This window comes from Schistocerca piceifrons, chromosome 3 (assembly GCF_021461385.2).
Source record: "Schistocerca piceifrons isolate TAMUIC-IGC-003096 chromosome 3, iqSchPice1.1, whole genome shotgun sequence".
Classification (NCBI taxonomy): domain Eukaryota; kingdom Metazoa; phylum Arthropoda; class Insecta; order Orthoptera; family Acrididae; genus Schistocerca; species Schistocerca piceifrons.
This window is the reverse complement of record NC_060140.1, coordinates 344,475,443-344,494,098: the sequence shown is the minus strand read 5'-3', so window position 1 is coordinate 344,494,098 and position 18,656 is coordinate 344,475,443. Positions and strand designations below refer to the sequence as shown.

General features: G+C 44.7%; 1 protein-coding gene across 1 annotated transcript in view; it reads left to right on the top strand.

Moving 5' to 3' along the window:
* LOC124788647 (heparan sulfate 2-O-sulfotransferase pipe) overlaps nucleotides 1-18,656 on the top strand; it is a 278,514-nt gene that overhangs the window by 76,346 nt on the left and 183,512 nt on the right. The window contains exon 2 of the mRNA XM_047255922.1: nucleotides 11,558-11,700. Coding sequence (XP_047111878.1) covers nucleotides 11,558-11,700 — 143 coding nt within the window. The remainder of the gene's footprint in view (nucleotides 1-11,557; nucleotides 11,701-18,656) is intronic.

Below are 18,656 nucleotides of genomic sequence, written 5' to 3'. Positions count from 1 at the left end.
CAAATAGGAATCAAAGTCTGAATTAGTTATTCTTTCCAAAAAATACTATCCCATTAGGGCTTCATTATTAATGTATCCAAATTTCCCTGTTTTTAATTACACAGCTGATTAAAATATGTCTTTGGTTACTTTCATAATTAATTATAAGCTTTTAAGAACTGCAAATTAAAAAATGGCATTCTTTATTTTATTATTATTTTATTAAAAACATGTCCAGTATTATGGAAATATAATTTAGTATAAAAAGTGAACTTGGAACAATTTATTTGAGATTATTAAAAATATTTTTTTGGTTACGAATTACAGTAAATTTAATTTATCATAATTACCGTTTTAATCAAAACGTTCGTGCATTTAAAGCGGTGCTTACGGTAGTACTACGTACATAATAAGGTTTTTAAACAAAGTACAATTTGACTGTGTCTTAGCTGGGGAGACTTGTGGTATTGTGACGAGGAGAGAGAGAAGAAAAGCTGAACACTATTCCAAGGCTGCTAGGAAACTCTGTTATGAAAAAGGTTGAGTACCACTTATGTATACGACATTCCTCATTCTAGGTTAAGAGGTTACACTAAAACGCGTAATAAATATAGCATAATAAAACTGAGGGAACAATTTTTCACTTACAAGGCAGATTGTGATTCATAAGAAGGCTGGATTAGTTTTGTCATTCTGGGCACACCTAAAATTTACCATTCCCTCTCAGTTAAGGAGGTAGTACAGGCGTATCACTATCCGCTAATGTACAGAGCATGTGGGCAAGAGAACCAGTAATCCACCTCTTATCACATGTTCAGCACATAAGCAGGATTCTATTAGCACGTGGCATACTGAAATCACCTCGCAAACATTACTAGTGCTTCTCATGGGATATGGAGGATTAGTTGTAACATCTGTTCGGAAGTTGTCTGAGAGACATCTGTACATTTTAACTGGAGACAATTTTACGTAATCATGGTTTTTTTTTTTGACATTTCATAAGTTATAATTTCCCAGTTATAACCTCTTTTTCCTTGTAGAAGCATAATCGTCTGAATGCAAGCTATACGCTGGAGGTGGGTACATAGTGTGAATGTGTATTTAAGCAGGCTTTCTTAATTGCTAGCATGTCCCAATATTGCGTACTAGACTGGTCATTGCTTCTCACAGGATTCAATACAACCCTCTTACTACACTCCTGGAAATGGAAAAAAGAACACATTGACACCGGTGTGTCAGACCCACCATACTTGCTGCGGACACTGCGAGAGGGCTGTACAAGCAATGATCACACGCACGGCACAGCGGACACACCAGGAACCGCGGTGTTGGCCGTCGAATGGCGCTAGCTGCGCAGCATTTGTGCACCGCCGCCGTCAGTGTCAGCCAGTTTGCCGTGGTATACGGAGCTCCATCGCAGTCTTTAACACTGGTAGCATGCCGCGACAGCGTGGACGTGAACCGTATGTGCAGTTGACGGACTTTGAGCGAGGGCGTATAGTGGACATGCGGGAGGCCGGGTGGACGTACCGCCGAATTGCTCAACACGTGGGGCATGAGGTCTCCACAGTACATCGATGTTGTCGCCAGTGGTCGGCGGAAGGTGCACGTGCCCGTCGACCTGGGACCGGACCGCAGCGACGCACGGATGCACGCCAAGACCGTAGGATCCTACGCAGTGCCGTAGGGGACCGCACCGCCACTTCCCAGCAAATTAGGGACACTGTTGCTCCTGGGGTATCGGCGAGGACCATTCGCAACCGTCTCCATGAAGCTGGGCTACGGTCCCGCACACCGTTAGGCCGTCTTCCGCTCACGCCCCAACATCGTGCAGCCCGCCTCCAGTGGTGTCGCGACAGGCGTGAATGGAGGGACGAATGGAGACGTGTCGTCTTCAGCGATGAGAGTCGCTTCTGCCTTGGTGGCAATGATGGTCGTATGCGTGTTTGGCGCCGTGCAGGTGAGCGCCACAATCAGGACTGCATACGACCGAGGCACACAGGGCCAACACCCTGCATCATGGTGTGGGGAGCGATCTCCTACACTGGCCGTACACCACTGGTGATCGTCGAGGGGACACTGAATAGTGCACGGTACATCCAAACCGTCATCGAACCCATCGTTCTACCATTCCTAGACCGGCAAGGGAACTTGCTGTTCCAACAGGACAATGCACGTCCGCATGTATCCCGTGCCACCCAACGTGCTCTAGAAGGTGTACGTCAACTACCCTGGCCAGCAAGATCTCCGGATCTGTCCCCCATTGAGCATGTTTGGGACTGGATGAAGCGTCGTCTCACGCGGTCTGCACGTCCAGCACGAACGCTGGTCCAACTGAGGCGCCAGGTGGAAATGGCATGGCAAGCCGTTCCACAGGACTACATCCAGCATCTCTACGATCGTCTCCATGGGAGAATAGCAGCCTGCATTGCTGCGAAAGGTGGATATACACTGTACTAGTGCCGACATTGTGCATGCTCTGTTGCCTGTGTCTATGTGCCTGTGGTTCTGTCAGTGTGATCATGTGATGTATCTGACCCCAGGAATGTGTCAATAAAGTTTCCCCTTCCTGGGACAATGAATTCACGGTGTTCTTATTTCAATTTCCAGGAGTGTATTTTTAAACCAGTTCATATGGCCTATGACCACAATCAGTTCGATATTCTAGAGTCTAGTGCAATCCAGTAAAATCCAGTTATAGAAATTTCTCGCAATGTTGCAGGGCGTAATTATTGGCAAGTGATTTGACGACACTGGATACAAGATGCGAAAAATAAATGATGACGTCGACTTCGGACATCATTGAAACATTCGTCAGAGCAGCTGTTGCCAAATATTCAATAAGAGCGTTTTTGTTGTGTGACATTAATCAGAACTGCAGCCTTTTCACAGAGACCATGTCGCGTGCGTGTATAAAAACTCATCGTATTCGTTTTGCAACAGCTCAGCTCGGAAGGACTAAGATCTTGCATACGGCGGTCTAAGTGGCCAAAGACAGTAAGCGAGTAATTTAATTCTCTTCTTCCAACATGTAGTACTATAAACTGTATCTCAGATCTCAGAGTGATAAGTAGGACGGATGGGAAACTGCGCGCAAAAGGGGTGATTGGAATCTTTTGAAGGTCAATTTTACCAGTTGTAGAGATAAGATGAACTAGTCTCAGATGAAGCAGCGGAAATGAAGGTCCATAATATTTATTAATGGAGTGGATTTTGCTTTCAGTAAGTTCTTGCTCATTAATTATGCAACTTTTTCCATACATTCGGATTCATTTATCATAATGAAACTCGCATTCGTCCTGAAAAATTTATTATTTCGTGACAGCTGTCCTGATTTGTCTTCTTCAGGAAGGTAGTACCACGTAAGCAGCATTACGCCAAACATCCTTCCTGATGTCATCAGTTTTATATTAGTAACCCTAAACGCCACCACACGAGATCACAGACCGCACACTGCTGTCGGAAAAGTCATGTAATGAAATAGTGAACGTATCTCTTGACTAGTTCATTGAAACAGTGATTTCGGGTATATTAATCCTTTTTCATTAACACTCTGTTTAAAGGAAATTAACGAAAAAACCACCTTCAGTCAAAAATATGCTTTTATTTATTCTATCGCGCAATACGTGTAGGCTACTGTTAGCCTATGTTCAGGTGCAATACCTTAATTTTTATAGCTTCTTCGCCTCCTGAGGATGTGTAACTTGGCTCTCTAAAAAAGACACAACATCTTTTCTGCAATGTTCGTGTCCAGTAGTTAGGCTCGACAAAAATCATGGAGTTACGTAATTGTAGAAGACATATATAGACGAAATTCATCGAAAGCTTTTACGATCAGTTGTCTTAGCTCCTGGTGAAGCTATCTGATTTTACGATCGTGATCCATCAAACTTTTTTTTTCCAGACTGCGTCGGACATCTTCATACATGCTCCTGTTTCGATTGAATCTTGCCGATTGATGGGTCAGATGTCGGAGAGCGTTATAAATTCTATAAAAAGGGGCGTGGAGGAGTTTACACGTGGTCGGCAGAGATAATCTTCGTCAGAGATAAAACTTTACTACAGAACTGTCGTCTATCAAAGGTGAAACTTATCGATAGATTCTGTAGAGCTATTGTCTATATTACAATTTCACCGCTTCCCCTTCTCTGTTAAAATTGTGCAAATGTTTACAAATTTCGATGGCTTCTTTGTAATATAGCCGTAGATAACGGGTCGTCATTGTAGATAAAATTTTGGTTCCGGGAATGCTCACTTCCTAATTTCCTGACTGAAGAGTATGATTTGCTGCAGCAATTTGTTCTTCTTTTCCTAGTCGGCAAAAACAATTGCGTATCTTTTTTCGTGTATTCACACTTCTCTTTGTAGTTCAGTGTAGAGTTTACAACATGTACCCAGAATTTTATATAGTCCGCAAGCCCACAGACTAGGGCATTTATTGTTCACAGACCTGAGGCTTTGACATATTTTCTTTCTTGGTCTAAAAGAAAAAGATGTTACATTTCTATAAAATCTTAACAATCTGATTAATAACCTTCTTTTAATAAAACGGAGAGATTGTGTTCTTTAACCGTTGTTTTTTATTCTTGTCCTTTAGGCTACCGGCCTACTGTTATTTTGACGTAGAACTCCATTTAATTCATCGTGTTATGTCATAATATACACAAATTTGAAACGAATAGTACTTCTTTTCCTCGTAATGATTTTCTGCGTATGCTATAAGGACACATTTACACAAGAATAAATAAATCTAGGTTAACGCTGCACGTTATTTAAGGGGATGGAAATGGCGGGGAGGTGAAGTAGTGAGGAGGTAGAGCTCTTCGGTTTTCTTGGAGAGGCAGACAGAGTGACGCATTCCCTGTCCTAGATGTGGAGCGCGCGGAGAAATGTCCTGCCAAGGCGGCACGTACGTGGCATTACGCCGGTTTCTCCGATAAACGGCTTACGCGCTCCGCCTAGGAAAGTGGCGGCACGAACACAGAGAGAGAGAGAGCGCCAACCTGCTTAATCGTATCTGGTGGTCCTACACACTTGATAAGGTTGCAACGCCAACACGTTTCTGTTACGACATGTTACTCTTCCAAATAAGATGTTTACAATTACAGTGGACACGACTCAACTGAGTGGTCATCTCGACATGACTGATTGCCACGCGGAGGACCTGTGTTCATTTCCCCGTACTGCTAATAGTTTTACCTTGGTGTGAGGACTGGAAAAATTTGGAAATTTGTGGTAAGTTTCTATGAGACCAAATTGCTAAGGTCATCGGTCCCTAGGCTTACACACTACTTAATCTAACTTAAACTAACTTACGCTAAGGACAACACACACACACCCACGCCCGAGGGAGGACTTGAAATTCCGACGGGGGAAGCCGCGCGAACCGTGGTAAGGTGCCCTAGACCACGCGGCTACCCCGCGCTGCGTGAGGGCAGGAACGGGCTGCACTTAGCCTGGTGATGTTATTTGAGCAGTTGCTTGAATGAGAAGTTGTCTAAGGTCTAGACAGCTGTAACGACCTGGAGAGAGAGTGTGCTAACCTCATGCCTCTCCGCACCGCATCTAAACGAAGCCATGTGGAACAGTGCGACGTGGCGGCGGTCAGGAAAGAGTGGTTCCTTTGAGCCTGATCGCAGAGTTACTTTTACTTTTTACGGCTGGCCGGCCGGTGTGGCCGTGCGGTTCTAGGCGCTTCAGTCTGGAACCGCGTGACCGCTACGGTCGCAGGGTCGAACCCTGCCTCGGGCATAGATGTGTGTGATGTCCTTAGGTTAGTTAGGTTTAAGTAGTTCTAAGTTCTAGGGGACTGATGACCACAGATGTTATGTCCCATAGTGCTCAGATCCATTTGAACCTTTTTTTTTTTTTTTTTTTTTTTTTTTTTTTTTTTTTTTTTTTTTTACGGCTGCACTGGAGTATCTATAAAGGAAACTTGCAGGGCTTTAGGGAAGAATTAATACGTTCCGATCAAAAGTGGATTTTGCGTAACAATACGCCAATGAAGCATTCAGAACAGTATAATTTGCGGGAGGGATTTCATATACCACCTATTAAGCAGCAGTACTGACATAGATCTTTGAATGTGTACATCATCGGGAAAGGTGCATGATGGTAAAATTATTCGTGGTCGATGACGATATCGACCGATGGTAAGTGACGAACGCCTTAACGCGCACGATGAGATAGTGCTGTTACGGTTCGACGAGCATTTAGACTGTAGTTTCGACTCAGTTTGCCTCTAGCCACTTCAGTCAGAAAGTGGAATGAATGATTTCGCAACAAAGCATTCATTTGTTATCAATAAAAAGAGCCATTCAGCGAAAGAAAATCATTGGCAGTGACGAAGGTTGTTCGGAAGCATACAGTCTGTAAAACATGAACTGAAACCTAATACCCCATAAAGAAGAAGGCATTACATAAGGGTGTTATGGTCATTACTATATAATGATAAGCCAAAACATTATGACCACTGCCCACCCCGATGTTGGATGCCGCTTGGTGGCATTGCGGGCACGTGACACGGCAACAGAAGTATGTAAGTGGAGCAAACACGGGCAGGTGATTACCCTTGCCAAGATATGGGCTGCAAATGGAGAAATCCATTGAGATAAGCGACTTTGACAAAGGACAGTTTGTTATTACGCAGAGCCTGTGAACGAGTATCTCAAAGACAGCAAAGCAGGTCGAATGTTCACGTGCAACTGTCGTGAGCATCTACAGAAAGAAGTAGGACAGTAAAACTACCACTAGACGCTAAATAGTTAGAGGTCCACGACTCTTCAGAGAACGTGGGGTTCGAAGGCTTGTCTGCTCTGTAAAGTAGGGCAGATGGTGATCTGTGGCTTCTCTGCCGAAAGAGCACAATGTTTGTGCACGCACAAGTCTTTCGGAGTACTCCTGTTCACATTTTTACTAAACAACGACATCAGTTACGATTACAGTGTGCACGGGAGCATCGGAATTCGACAGTCGATCAATGGAAATGGAAATGAGCGTTTGGCGTCAGTGGTCGGGAGGCTCCTTACGGGGCAGGTCCGGCCGCCTTGGTGCAGGTCTTATTACATTCGACGCCACATTGGGCGATCCGGGCGCCGGATGGAGATGAAATGATGATGAAGACAACACAACACCCAGTCCCTGAGCGGAGAAAATCCCCGACCCAGTCGGGAATCGAACCCGGGCCCCTTAGGACGGCAGTCCGTCACGCTGACTATTCAGCTATCGGGGCGGACAATCGATCAATGAAATCATGTCTGCTCTTAGGGGGGGGGGAGGCTCACATTTTTGCTACACTGGGACACTGGGCCGATGATCGTCTCCACAAACGTCGTCATCGAGGTGAACGGGGGCTCGAAACTTGCAGCGCGCCACGGATACAGGCTGTTGGGAGCAGTATTATGTTATGGGAAACATTCCCCTGCCCATGAATGGGATCTTTTGTAGTACTTGAAAAAACGCTGACTGCTGCGAACCACCTGCATCCCTTCATGCTTGATGTCTTCCCAGACATTGATGTCATCTTTCAGCAGCACTATTGTCGATGTCTCGGGGCCAGAAGCTTGCTACAGTGGCTTGAAGAGCATTATAGTGAACTCACGTTGATGATTCCGCGACCAAATTTGGCTGATGTAAATCCTATGGAACCCATCTGGGTCGCTATCGGGAGCCATCACGGCGTACGCAACTCAGCTGCCGGATACCTGATACGCGGAATCAGTGATTATTTCGTTCCAGAGACAGACAAACAAACTATTAAGCAGGTGGCCATAAATGTTATGGCTCATCAGTGTACAGGAGGAAGGTTTACTTTGTTTCAGCCAGTGGAGAAAGAACGGCAGGCACAAGGTCAGTGTATTGTGAACCTAGAAATCCCAAGCTCTCATAGAGATCAAATGGGACAACTAATGACTTAATGATAATCATATCATTTCTAAACTATATGCTAATGTACACTCCTGGAAATGGAAAAAAGAACACATTGACACCGGTGTGTCAGACCCACCATACTTGCTCCGGACACTGCGAGAGGGCTGTACAAGCAATGATCACACGCACGGCACAGCGGACACACAAGGAACCGCGGTGTTGGCTGTCGAATGGTGCTAGCTGCGCAGCATTTGTGCACCGCCGCCGTCAGTGTCAGCCAGTTTGCCGTGGCATACGGAGCTCCATCGCAGTCTTTAACACTGGTAGCATGCCGCGACAGCGTGGACGTGAACCGTATGTGCAGTTGACGGACTTTGAGCGAGGGCGTATAGTGGGCATGCGGGAGGCCGGGTGGACGTACCGCCGAATTGCTCAACACGTGGGGCGTGAGGTTTCCACAGTACATCGATGTTGTCGCCAGTGGTCGGCGGAAGGTGCACGTGCCCGTCGACCTGGGACCGGACCGCAGCGACGCACGGATGCACGCCAAGACCGTAGGATCCTACGCAGTGCCGTAGGGGACCGCACCGCCACTTCCCAGCAAATTAGGGACACTGTTGCTCCTGTGGTATCGGCGAGGACCATTCGCAACCGTCTCCATGAAGCTGGGCTACGGTCCCGCACACCGTTAGGCCGTCTTCCGCTCACGCCCCAACATCGTGCAGCCCGCCTCCAGTGGTGTCGCGACAGACGTGAATGGAGGGACGAATGGAGACGTGTCGTCTTCAGCGATGAGAGTCGCTTCTGCCTTGGTGGCAATGATGGTCGTATGCGTGTTTGGCGCCGTGCAGGTGAGCGCCACAATCAGGACTGTATACGACCGAGGCACACAGGGCCAACACCCGGCATCATGGTGTGGGGAGCGATCTCCTACACTGGCCGTACACCACTGGTGATCGTCGAGGGGACACTGAATAGTGCACGGTACATCCAAACCGTCATCGAACCCATCGTTCTACCATTCCTAGACCGGCAAGGGAGCTTGCTGTTCCAACAGGAAAATGCACGTCCGCATGTATACCGTGCCACCCAACGTGCTCTAGAAGGTGTAAGTCAACTACCCTGGCCAGCAAGATCTCCGGATCTGTCCCCCATTGAGCATGTTTGGGACTGGATGAAGCGTCGTCTCACGCGGTCTGCACGTCCAGCACGAACGCTGGTCCAACTGAGGCGCCAGGTGGAAATGGCATGGCAAGCCGTTCCACAGGACTACATCCAGCATCTCTACGATCGTCTCCATGGGAGAATAGCAGCCTGCACTGCTGCGAAAGGTGGATATACACTGTACTAGTGCCGACATTGTGCATGCTCTGTTGCTTGTGTCTATGTGCCTGTGGTTCTGTCAGTGTGATCATGTGATGTATCTGACCCCAGGAATGTGTCAATAAAGTTTCCCCTTCCTGGGACAATGAATTCACGGTGTTCTTATTTCAATTTCCAGGAGTGTATCTGATCCCCCACTCTGCTTTCCACACATTTTCTCGACTGTATTTTTATTTATACGTGGCCTCATCTCTTGACATATGCCCTAACATCCTGTCCGTTCTTCTAGCTGGTGGTTTCAGATATTCCCTTCCTTGCCGATTCTGCAGAGAACCTCTTGTTTCCTTATTTTATCAGTTCACTGAATTATTAGCATCCTTCCATAACATAACATCTCAGATGCTTCGATTGTCTTCTTTTCCTATCCTTCAAATGGTTCAAATGGCTCTGAGCACTATGGGACTTAACTTCTGAGGTCATCAGTCCCCTAGACGTTAGAACTACTTAAACCTAACGAACATCAGGACATCACACACATCCATGCCCTCTGCAGGATTTGAACCTGCGACCGTAGCGGTCGCGCGGTTCCAGACTGTGGCGCCTAGAACCGCTCGGTCACCCCGGCCGGCTCCTATCCTTCCACAGTCCATGATTCGTTTCCATCAAATGCTGCATTACGGGAAAACACATTCAGAAATTTCTTGCTCAAGGCCCTGATTTGATACTGGCAGATTTATTTTAGCGAGAAATGCTCCATCCGCCCGTGTTTGCCTGCTTCCTATATCCTCTTTGCATCGTCTATCATGCCTTATTTTGCTTCCAAGGCAGCAAATTTCCTTTACTCCGGGAATTAAGTGATCTCCAATTTTGATATTAACGTTATCACTGATGTCATTTCTGGTACTTCTAATTATTTTTGTCCTAGGTTACTCCCAATTCGGTGATCATTACAGCGTTCTTTCCACTCAACAGATCTCTTATTTCTTCCCCATTTTCATTAAAGGTTGCCATGTCATCACCGAGTATTATCACTAACATCATTTGACCCTGAATTTTAATCCCACTCTTGAAACATTTTGTTTCCTTAATTGCACTGGCAACAATATAGCCTTGTGAAATTGTCTAATAGTTTTTAATCACTTTGCATCCTGTTTCCTGAGATATTCGTAATATTTCGAGACTGGCCGAGCACCAGGGCCCAGTGGAACACTGTCAGATTTTATACCAAATCTGAGGCGGAGTTAGCCCCTCCTCTAACCATATAATATTGAAGATGCTTCAAATAAACACTGTTTCCAGCGGTTAGAAGAAAGGGTGCGTCACACCGGTGTAGAAGAAGGGCCGTCTAATATCTTTGATATCCATCTTGACTAGATATCAGTGACGCAAAGACTAGAAACTTGCTTTACATGTTCAAACACGTAAAACAGTGCACTTCACAAAACGAAAAAACGTAGTTTCTTATGACCGCAGTATAAGTGAGTCATGACTGGAATCGGTCAATTCATACAATGCCTGGGTGTAAAACTTTGCAGGGACATGAAATGGAACGATCACATACGCTCATTCATAGGTAAAACTGGTAGCAGATTATTGGCAGAATACTAGGGAAATGCTATCAGGTGACACAGGAGGTTGCTTACAAATCAGTCGTCCGACCCACGCTAGAATATTGGTCAGTATTGCTGTACCAAAGCCGGCCGGAGTGGCCGAGTGGTTCTAGGCGCTACAGTCTGGAACCGCGCTACCGCTACGGTCGCAGGTTCGAATCCTGCCTCTGGCATGGATGTGTGTGATGTCCTTAGGTTAGTTAGGTTTAAGTAGTTCTTAAGTTCTAGGGGACTGATGACCTCAGATGTTAAGTCCCATAGTGCTCAGAGCCATTTGAACAATTTTTTTGCTGTACCAAATAGGACTAACAGGATATATTGAACGTATGAAGTGAAGGGTAGGACGGATGGTTACACGTTTGTTTGACCAGTGGGAGAATGTCACAAGAGATGCTGGAGAAACTGAACTGGCAGACAGCGTAAGATACACGAAAACTATCTCGAAGGACTTACAAAGTTTCAAGAAACGGTATTAAATGATAACTAGAGGAATATACTACAACCCCCCTGCTTATCCCTTCCTTAGAGATCGTGAGGACAATATTAGATTAATTACAGAGCGCCTAATAGTATTTAAACAGTTATTCATCCCGTGAATGGAACGGGAAGCATCTCTATAAACTGTTACAATGAGAAGTACTCCCTGTCAAGCACTTCGCAGTGGTTTGCAGAGAACATGTGTAGATGGCAGAGAACATGTGTAGATGCAGACGTGGCAGCGCTGCTCTGCCTGCTGTAGAGTGAGCGCGCCCTGACGTGGACGGTGTGTGTTGCAGGACGATCGAGCTGGTGGCCCTGATGGCGGTGTCGAGCACGCTGTTCCTGTTCATGCACACCCGGGACCTGCACACGCGCCTGCGCGCCATGGAGGGACGCCTGCAGACCGCGCCGGCCAGTGGCGGAGACAACCATCTCTCCGGTAAGTCATGCCGCCTAGTCTCCTGGCCATTGCTTCATAATCTGGGGTAATACTAAGGAGTAAAATTAAATTTTCTGAGAGGTAAAGATAAAAGGTTGGATTCTGTTTCGATGACGAAACTAAGTTATTTTTAAAATATTGTTACCATTATCAGTATTTCGTAATACTGTGATAATGATTACATAACCCTCATTTTCTTGCGCCTTCGTCCCGCATTGGCGCAGTGTCAGAATGCCTATCAACGGTTGTGGCATGCTTAATACACTGAAGAGCCAAGGAACTGGTACACATGCCTAATATCGTGTAAGACCGCATGAGCACGCAGCAGTGCAGCAACGTGACGTGGCATGGACTCGACTAATGTCTGAAGTAGTGCTGGAGGGAACTGACACCATGAATCCTGCAGGGATGTCCATAAATCCTAAGAGTACGAGGGGGTGGAGATTTCTTCTGAACAGCACGTTGCAAGGCATCCCAGATATGCAAAACAGTAATATACATGTCTGGGGAGTTTGGTGGCCAGAGGAAGTGTTTAAACTGAGAAGTGCAGTCGGCTGGAGTGGCCGAGCGGTTCTAGGTGCTACAGTCTGGAACCGCGTGACCGCTACGGTCGTAGGTTCGAATCCGGCCTCGGGCATGTATTTGTGTGATGTTCTTAGGTTAGTTAGGTTTAAGTAGTTCTAAGTTCTAGGTGACTGATGACCTCAGAAGTTAAGTCCCATAGTGCTCAGAGCCATTTGAACCATTTGAGAAGTGCATTCCTGGAGAAACTTTGTAGCAGTTCCGGACGTGTGGTGTGTAGCATTGTAATGGTGGAATTGCCAAGTCCGACGGAATGCACAATGGATATGAATGGATGCAGGTGATCAGACATGATGCTTACGTACGTGTCACTCGTCAGAACCGTATCTAAATGTATCAGGTGTCCCATATCACTCCAACTGCACACGCCACACACCATTACTGAACCTCCATCAGCTTGAACTTCCAGGGTCCATGGATTCATGAGGTTATATTCATACCCGTACACCTCCATCCGGTCGATACAATTTCAAAAGAGACTCGTCCGGCCAGGCAACAAGTTTCCTGTCACCAACAGTCCAATGTTGACGGGCCCAGGAGAGGCTAAAGCTTTGTGTCATGCAGTCATCAATGGTAAACGAGTGGGCCTTCGGCTCTGAAAGCCCACATTGATGATGTTTCGTTGAATGGATCGCACACTGACACTTGTTGATGGCCCAGCACGGAACTCTGCAGCAGTTTGCGGAAGGTTTGCACTTCTGTAGCTTTGAACTGTTCTCTTCAGTCGTAGTTGGTCCCGTTCTTGTAGGATCTTCTTCCGGCCGCAGCGAGGTCGGAGATTTGATGTTTTCCCGGATTCCTGATATATACTTACTGTTTTACACAGGCTTTAACGACCGCAGCGCCATATTTTGGCTGTTTCCATATCTCTGTATTTGAATACGCATGCCTATACCAGTTTCTTTCGCGCTTCAATGTGTGTCCTTCCTATAGACACCCCGTTATTTATTATATCTGAATTCATATTTTAGTTCCCATTAGTTCTTGCTTAACGCACGAATAGCACGGGGGATAGGCTACAACCATGCCTCGTTCCACTGTCAACCACTGCTTCCATTTCATGTCTTTCGACTCTTATAGCTGCAGTCTGCTTTCTGCAGAAACTGAAGCCTATCTAAGATAGTTGAAATGTCAGTATAGCCTCAGGTGTTCCTGAATTTCTCCGGAACCCAAAATGGTCTTCCCCGAGGTCGGCATCAACCAGTTTCTCCATTCTTCTATACAGATCTCGTGTCAGTGTTTTGCATCCACGACTTATTAGGTAATAACTCGGTAATATTCATATTTGTCAGCAGCTGCCTTCTTTTGAAGGCTGAGGGTATTTGCCCGGTCTTACATATCTTGGACATCAAGTCGAATATTTTTATCGTGGTATATTCTCCAAAGGATCTCCGTGATTCTGAAGGAAAGTTGCCTACCCCAGGGGTCTTGTTTTGACTTAGATCTTTCAATACTATAAACACAAGACCTCAGGGCCAGTGTAAATTTGAATCAGACCTGGAAATGTGTTCGGAAAACCTAATAATTAACGTGACTCCTCACGGGAAGAAGATAACCCTGCTTTGAGTCCCTCTATTGCGTGAATTTTTAATTGTCACAACGTATTCATTATACTGTAGCTTCAATATTTGTAGACGGTTTTTGCAGATATAATTTCATCTCATAACGTCATTGACTTCATCCCCATTGATATATGATTGAAATTTATAGCTGAAAGTACTAAAAATGACAAAGAATTTTCAAAACTTAATTTTGCCGACAGCAGAACTAGGAAATTGCATGGCCGAGCGGTTCTAGGCGCTTTAGTCCGGAACCGCGCGACTGCTACGGTCGCAGGTTCGAATCCTGCCTCGGGCATGGATATGTGTGATGTCCTTAGGTTAATTAGGTTTGCGTAGTTCTAAGCTCTAGGCGACTGATGACCTCAGATGTTAAGTCCCATAGTGCTCAGAGCCATTTTTAGGAAATTGCAACAAATTAGCTGTAAGATGATAACATGAAAATGTATCATTCGGTGACGGAGGAACTTAGTAAGAGAGAAGGGAAAAGAATTTCCTTTAGAGTAGAAAGAAAGGAAGGAGTTTGGAGATTAATATCGAGGTCATTACGGACAGAGAGGTAGCTCTGAATGTACAACGAGGGAAAGGGAAGCGGCCGTGTCTTTATGTAAGGATGTGGAGTACTTAAACTAGCCAATTGGAATTTGAACTGCCTCCTTCCGTATGCCATTGCCATAAATTTAACAGCGAAAGTTCCGGAGTAGGCCTGAAAATCATGGCCGAAAGTCACGGGAATGGCTGTCCCATTTTCAGATGTTCGTACGGCGCGGGTATAGACACGAAACCTGAGCAGTGCATTACAGTCAGATGTGCAGAGAGCACGGCAACACATTGCGAGTTAACCGATTCGAAATTCTACATTCTAAGAGTTTACTGTTCGTGCAGCTTTAGCATAATCTTCAATTGATTGTATCAGTACTTTTAAGTTTCATGATATATAGTGTAATTTCGAATATTTGTGAGTGCTGCGAACAAGATCGTACTAGATCGTCGGTTGTAAACTTAATTTACGCCTTTTTAGAAACTTTTAGTTACAGTATCCTCCTTGAAAAACAATCGCTTCCTAATTTCATTCTATATTTGTGTGAAAAAAGGCATATTTTTGAGAATTTTCGGACGCTCGCGAACGTATATTTTCGAGAATTTTCGTAAGTTACGAGTGTTGTGCATAATTTATTTCGTAATAAATCGGCGTTTGTGATGTACAGTTACTTTAAGTAAACAACATCGCGTCACATTAATTTGCCCCTTTAACATGAGGGTATATCGTCTGCATTTATCTAATTTGTTAGTTACCATAACCTAGAAAACACTGCAGACTAACATTAAATTTCATATCAAGATTTTCTGTTGTAATGCACTCTCGTCTTTGCTGTTACTCGATTCAGTTCAAAATTCTACTGGTAATACTTACAGCACAACAGATCCATATTAAAAAGGAAGAGCAAGCTTAGTTTAAAGTTATTTGTTTGATTCTGTAAAATATTGCACCTGTCACAATACACCCCCCCCCCCCCCCTGCGTATGTTCACCTAGCACTTGGTACAGAAGAGAGCTGGTTAAAACCTGAAACTGACAGCAGTGAGATTTTTGTGGAAGGAGTACGAGTATTTTGAAACGATAGGCTAACGACATATGTAGTTGGCGTATTTATCGCAGTAGACTAAAACCCGCCAAGACTGAAACTAAAGCTGCATGAGAGATTGTTTGGGCAAGACTCAGTATCGGGTGTGGGCATAAAATTATAACTGGGTCCTTCTGCCGACTCACCTCCTAATGTGACCTAAAGCTGCAGAGAAAACCTCAGTAGGCTAGTTCGTAATTACAGTCACATTGTAATTATCGGAGGAGACTTTAATCATCCAACAATCAACTGGGATAGTAACAGTCATGCAATTGGTGGGCGTGACAAGGCACCCTGCGCAACATTATTAAATTAATGCTTCGTCTGAGACTACCTAGAACAGAAGCCCACTCATTATGGAAATATACTGGATTATTAGCAACAGACAGCCCCGACCTCTTTGAGGATGTTCTCATAGAAACTGACGCCAGTGCCCAAGAGGCAGGTGGAGCAACAATGGTTACCAAAGTACAGCGGGCAATTACAACAAGTAGAAGGATTTATATGTTCAGCAAACTAAGTGAAGAGGCAGAAATGTCTCACCTCAAGAAGAAACTCAAAATATTTAGATCCAGAGAGGAGCAGGTAGAAGAAATATGGCTAAAATTAAAAAAGTAGTTGACCATGCACTGGACAGATATGTACTTAGTAGAACAGTTCATGATGGAATGGACCGTTTATGGTATACAGTCACTGTAAAGAAACTCTTAAAGCAACAGAGACTACTGTATCATGGATGTAAAGCAAAGCATACGACTATAGGTAGAGGGATACTAACTGAAACGCGTTTGGACGTCAGTAGGGCAGTGCGTGAATCTTTGACTTGCGTCCCTTTGCTGAGGTCCCAACAAAGAGCTTAATTTCTGACACAAGCCGTGAATATCATCACTGAGCCATGGAACAATGACGGCTTGCAGCAAGGTCCTTTGAATTCATGTTTCATTTTCACCGAGCTAATGTGTGCTTGAAAGTGTCGCGTTATGCTACGCATCCTGCATGTTTACATCGTTGAGTCCAGGCAGGAGACGGTTCAGTTATGTTCTGGGTTTTGTTCAAATGGTCGCAGTCGGACCTCATTGTCCGGTTGCAGGGACGAATGACAGAGCACATTGTGTGGACATCCTTGCAGACAGTGTGTATTCATTATAGTCATTAGAGTGCCCTGTTGGACATGGCATGTTTGAACATGACAATGTAACATGTCTCCGCTCTTTGCTTGCACACAGGTGACTTGAGGAACACTCCAGTGAATTCCCTACCACGGCTTGGCCACTCAGATCACCAATTATTACGCCAGTTGAACATTTCACGCTGGATGAACTCAGCACCAACTAGATAAAAACCATTTCGGGTGGCACTGCAAGTTGTTTGGATCGGAATCTCTCCAGAAAGATTCCAAAATCTGGTTGAGTCCATATCTCACCATTAGAGTGCACTTCTGAAAGTTCTCGAAGAAGAGGCTCACAAGTACAGGAGATTAAAAAAAAAAATATCCGATCTGTCACGAAATGGAAAGCTCGGTGAAAATGTTTTATTTGCAACAGTTAGCTACGCCTTCCAGCTACTTCCCTACATAAGATTTAGTAGCATGTTACCAGTCTTCCAATTCACTCGTCATTGAAGGCTACCGCCTGTTTTTTCCGACAGTTGCTTAAGATGGTGTGGAGCTTGTTGTCTGTGCCAAAATGCTGTCCTCATAGCTAGCTGTTTATGTGAGTGAAAATATGAAAATCAGAGGGAACCAAATCCGGACTGTATGGTGGGTGAGCAAATACTTCCCATCGTAAAAGCAAAAGAAGCATCTTCGTTGCCCCTGCAGTGTGCGGGCGATCGCTGTCACGAAGGAAACTGATGACAGATACTTATTGTAGGTTGCATCGAATCAGGCGGAATCTGTCAACAGAACTCCCATTTGGCGGGAGACTATTTTACAGCCATCTTTACGGGCTCAGTGGCGCTCAGAACTGAAAAGTGCGACGTGTCGCTATAGAAAGGCATACCAGAGACACTGCGCAACACAACTGCGCAAAGCTTCACCTGGTTTTCATTGTAGTTTTAATTTCGGAGATTGAAAAAAATAGCCCTCGTAACATCACGTCCTGTGCCTTATCACTTATTGCCACTCAGTGTAGTAAGAGGATCAGTTGATAAGTATTTGTATTTAAGGTGGTTAAGTACGACAAGTGTTTGGATAGCAAAAGTAATACACATAAGAATACAAACAGACAATAATTTTGATAAAACAAATAGGTTTATCAGAACCACATTTCCGATGTGACTGAAAGGGAAGTTCACTATCAGTGAGTATTTCGAGTTATGATTTATGGCAGTAAGACATGAAATTTTAATGCGACAACCATTCAAAAACTGATGGTTGTTCATTGAGCAAAAGGGAATTGCATTTGTGAATTGCTGGGGAACACAAAAGAAAAACCGACTCATCAAGGAAGAAGCCGGAGTAGATGGCATTTTTATGGTTATATTGAAAATGAAATGTAAGCGGACAGATTATGTAACAAATGACTGGTAGTGGACGGAGAATTTAAAGAAAGTTCTTTTGTAGAATCGGAGACGTGAGAAAAGACGAGTCGAATATACTTATATAATAAAGCAAAACAAGGATAATGGAATGTAGCCTAATTAAGTCGGGTGATGCTGAGGGAATTAGATTAGGAAATGAGGCACTTAAAGTAGTAAAGGAGTTTTGCTATTTGGGGAGCAAAATAACTGATAATGGTCGAAGTAGAGAGGATATAAAATGTAGGCTGGCAATGGCAAGGAAAGCGTTTCTGAAGAAGAGAAATTTGTTAACATCCAGTATTGATTTAAGTGTCAGGAAGTCATTTCTGAAAGTATTCGTATGGAGTGTAGCCATGTATGGAAGTGAAACATGGACGATAAATAGTTTGGACAAGAAGAGAATAGAAGCTTTCGAAATGTGGTGCTACAGAAGAATGCTGAAGATTAGATGGGTAGATCACATAACTAATGAGGAAGTATTGAATAGGATTGGGGAGAAGAGAAGTTTGTGGCACAACTTGACCAGAAGAAGGGATCGGTTGGTAGGACATGTTCTGAGGCATCAAGGGATCACCAATTTAGTATTGGAGGGCAGCGTGGAGGGTAAAAATCGTAGAGGGAGACCAAGAGATGAATACACTAAGCAGATTCAGAAGGATGTAGGTTGCAGT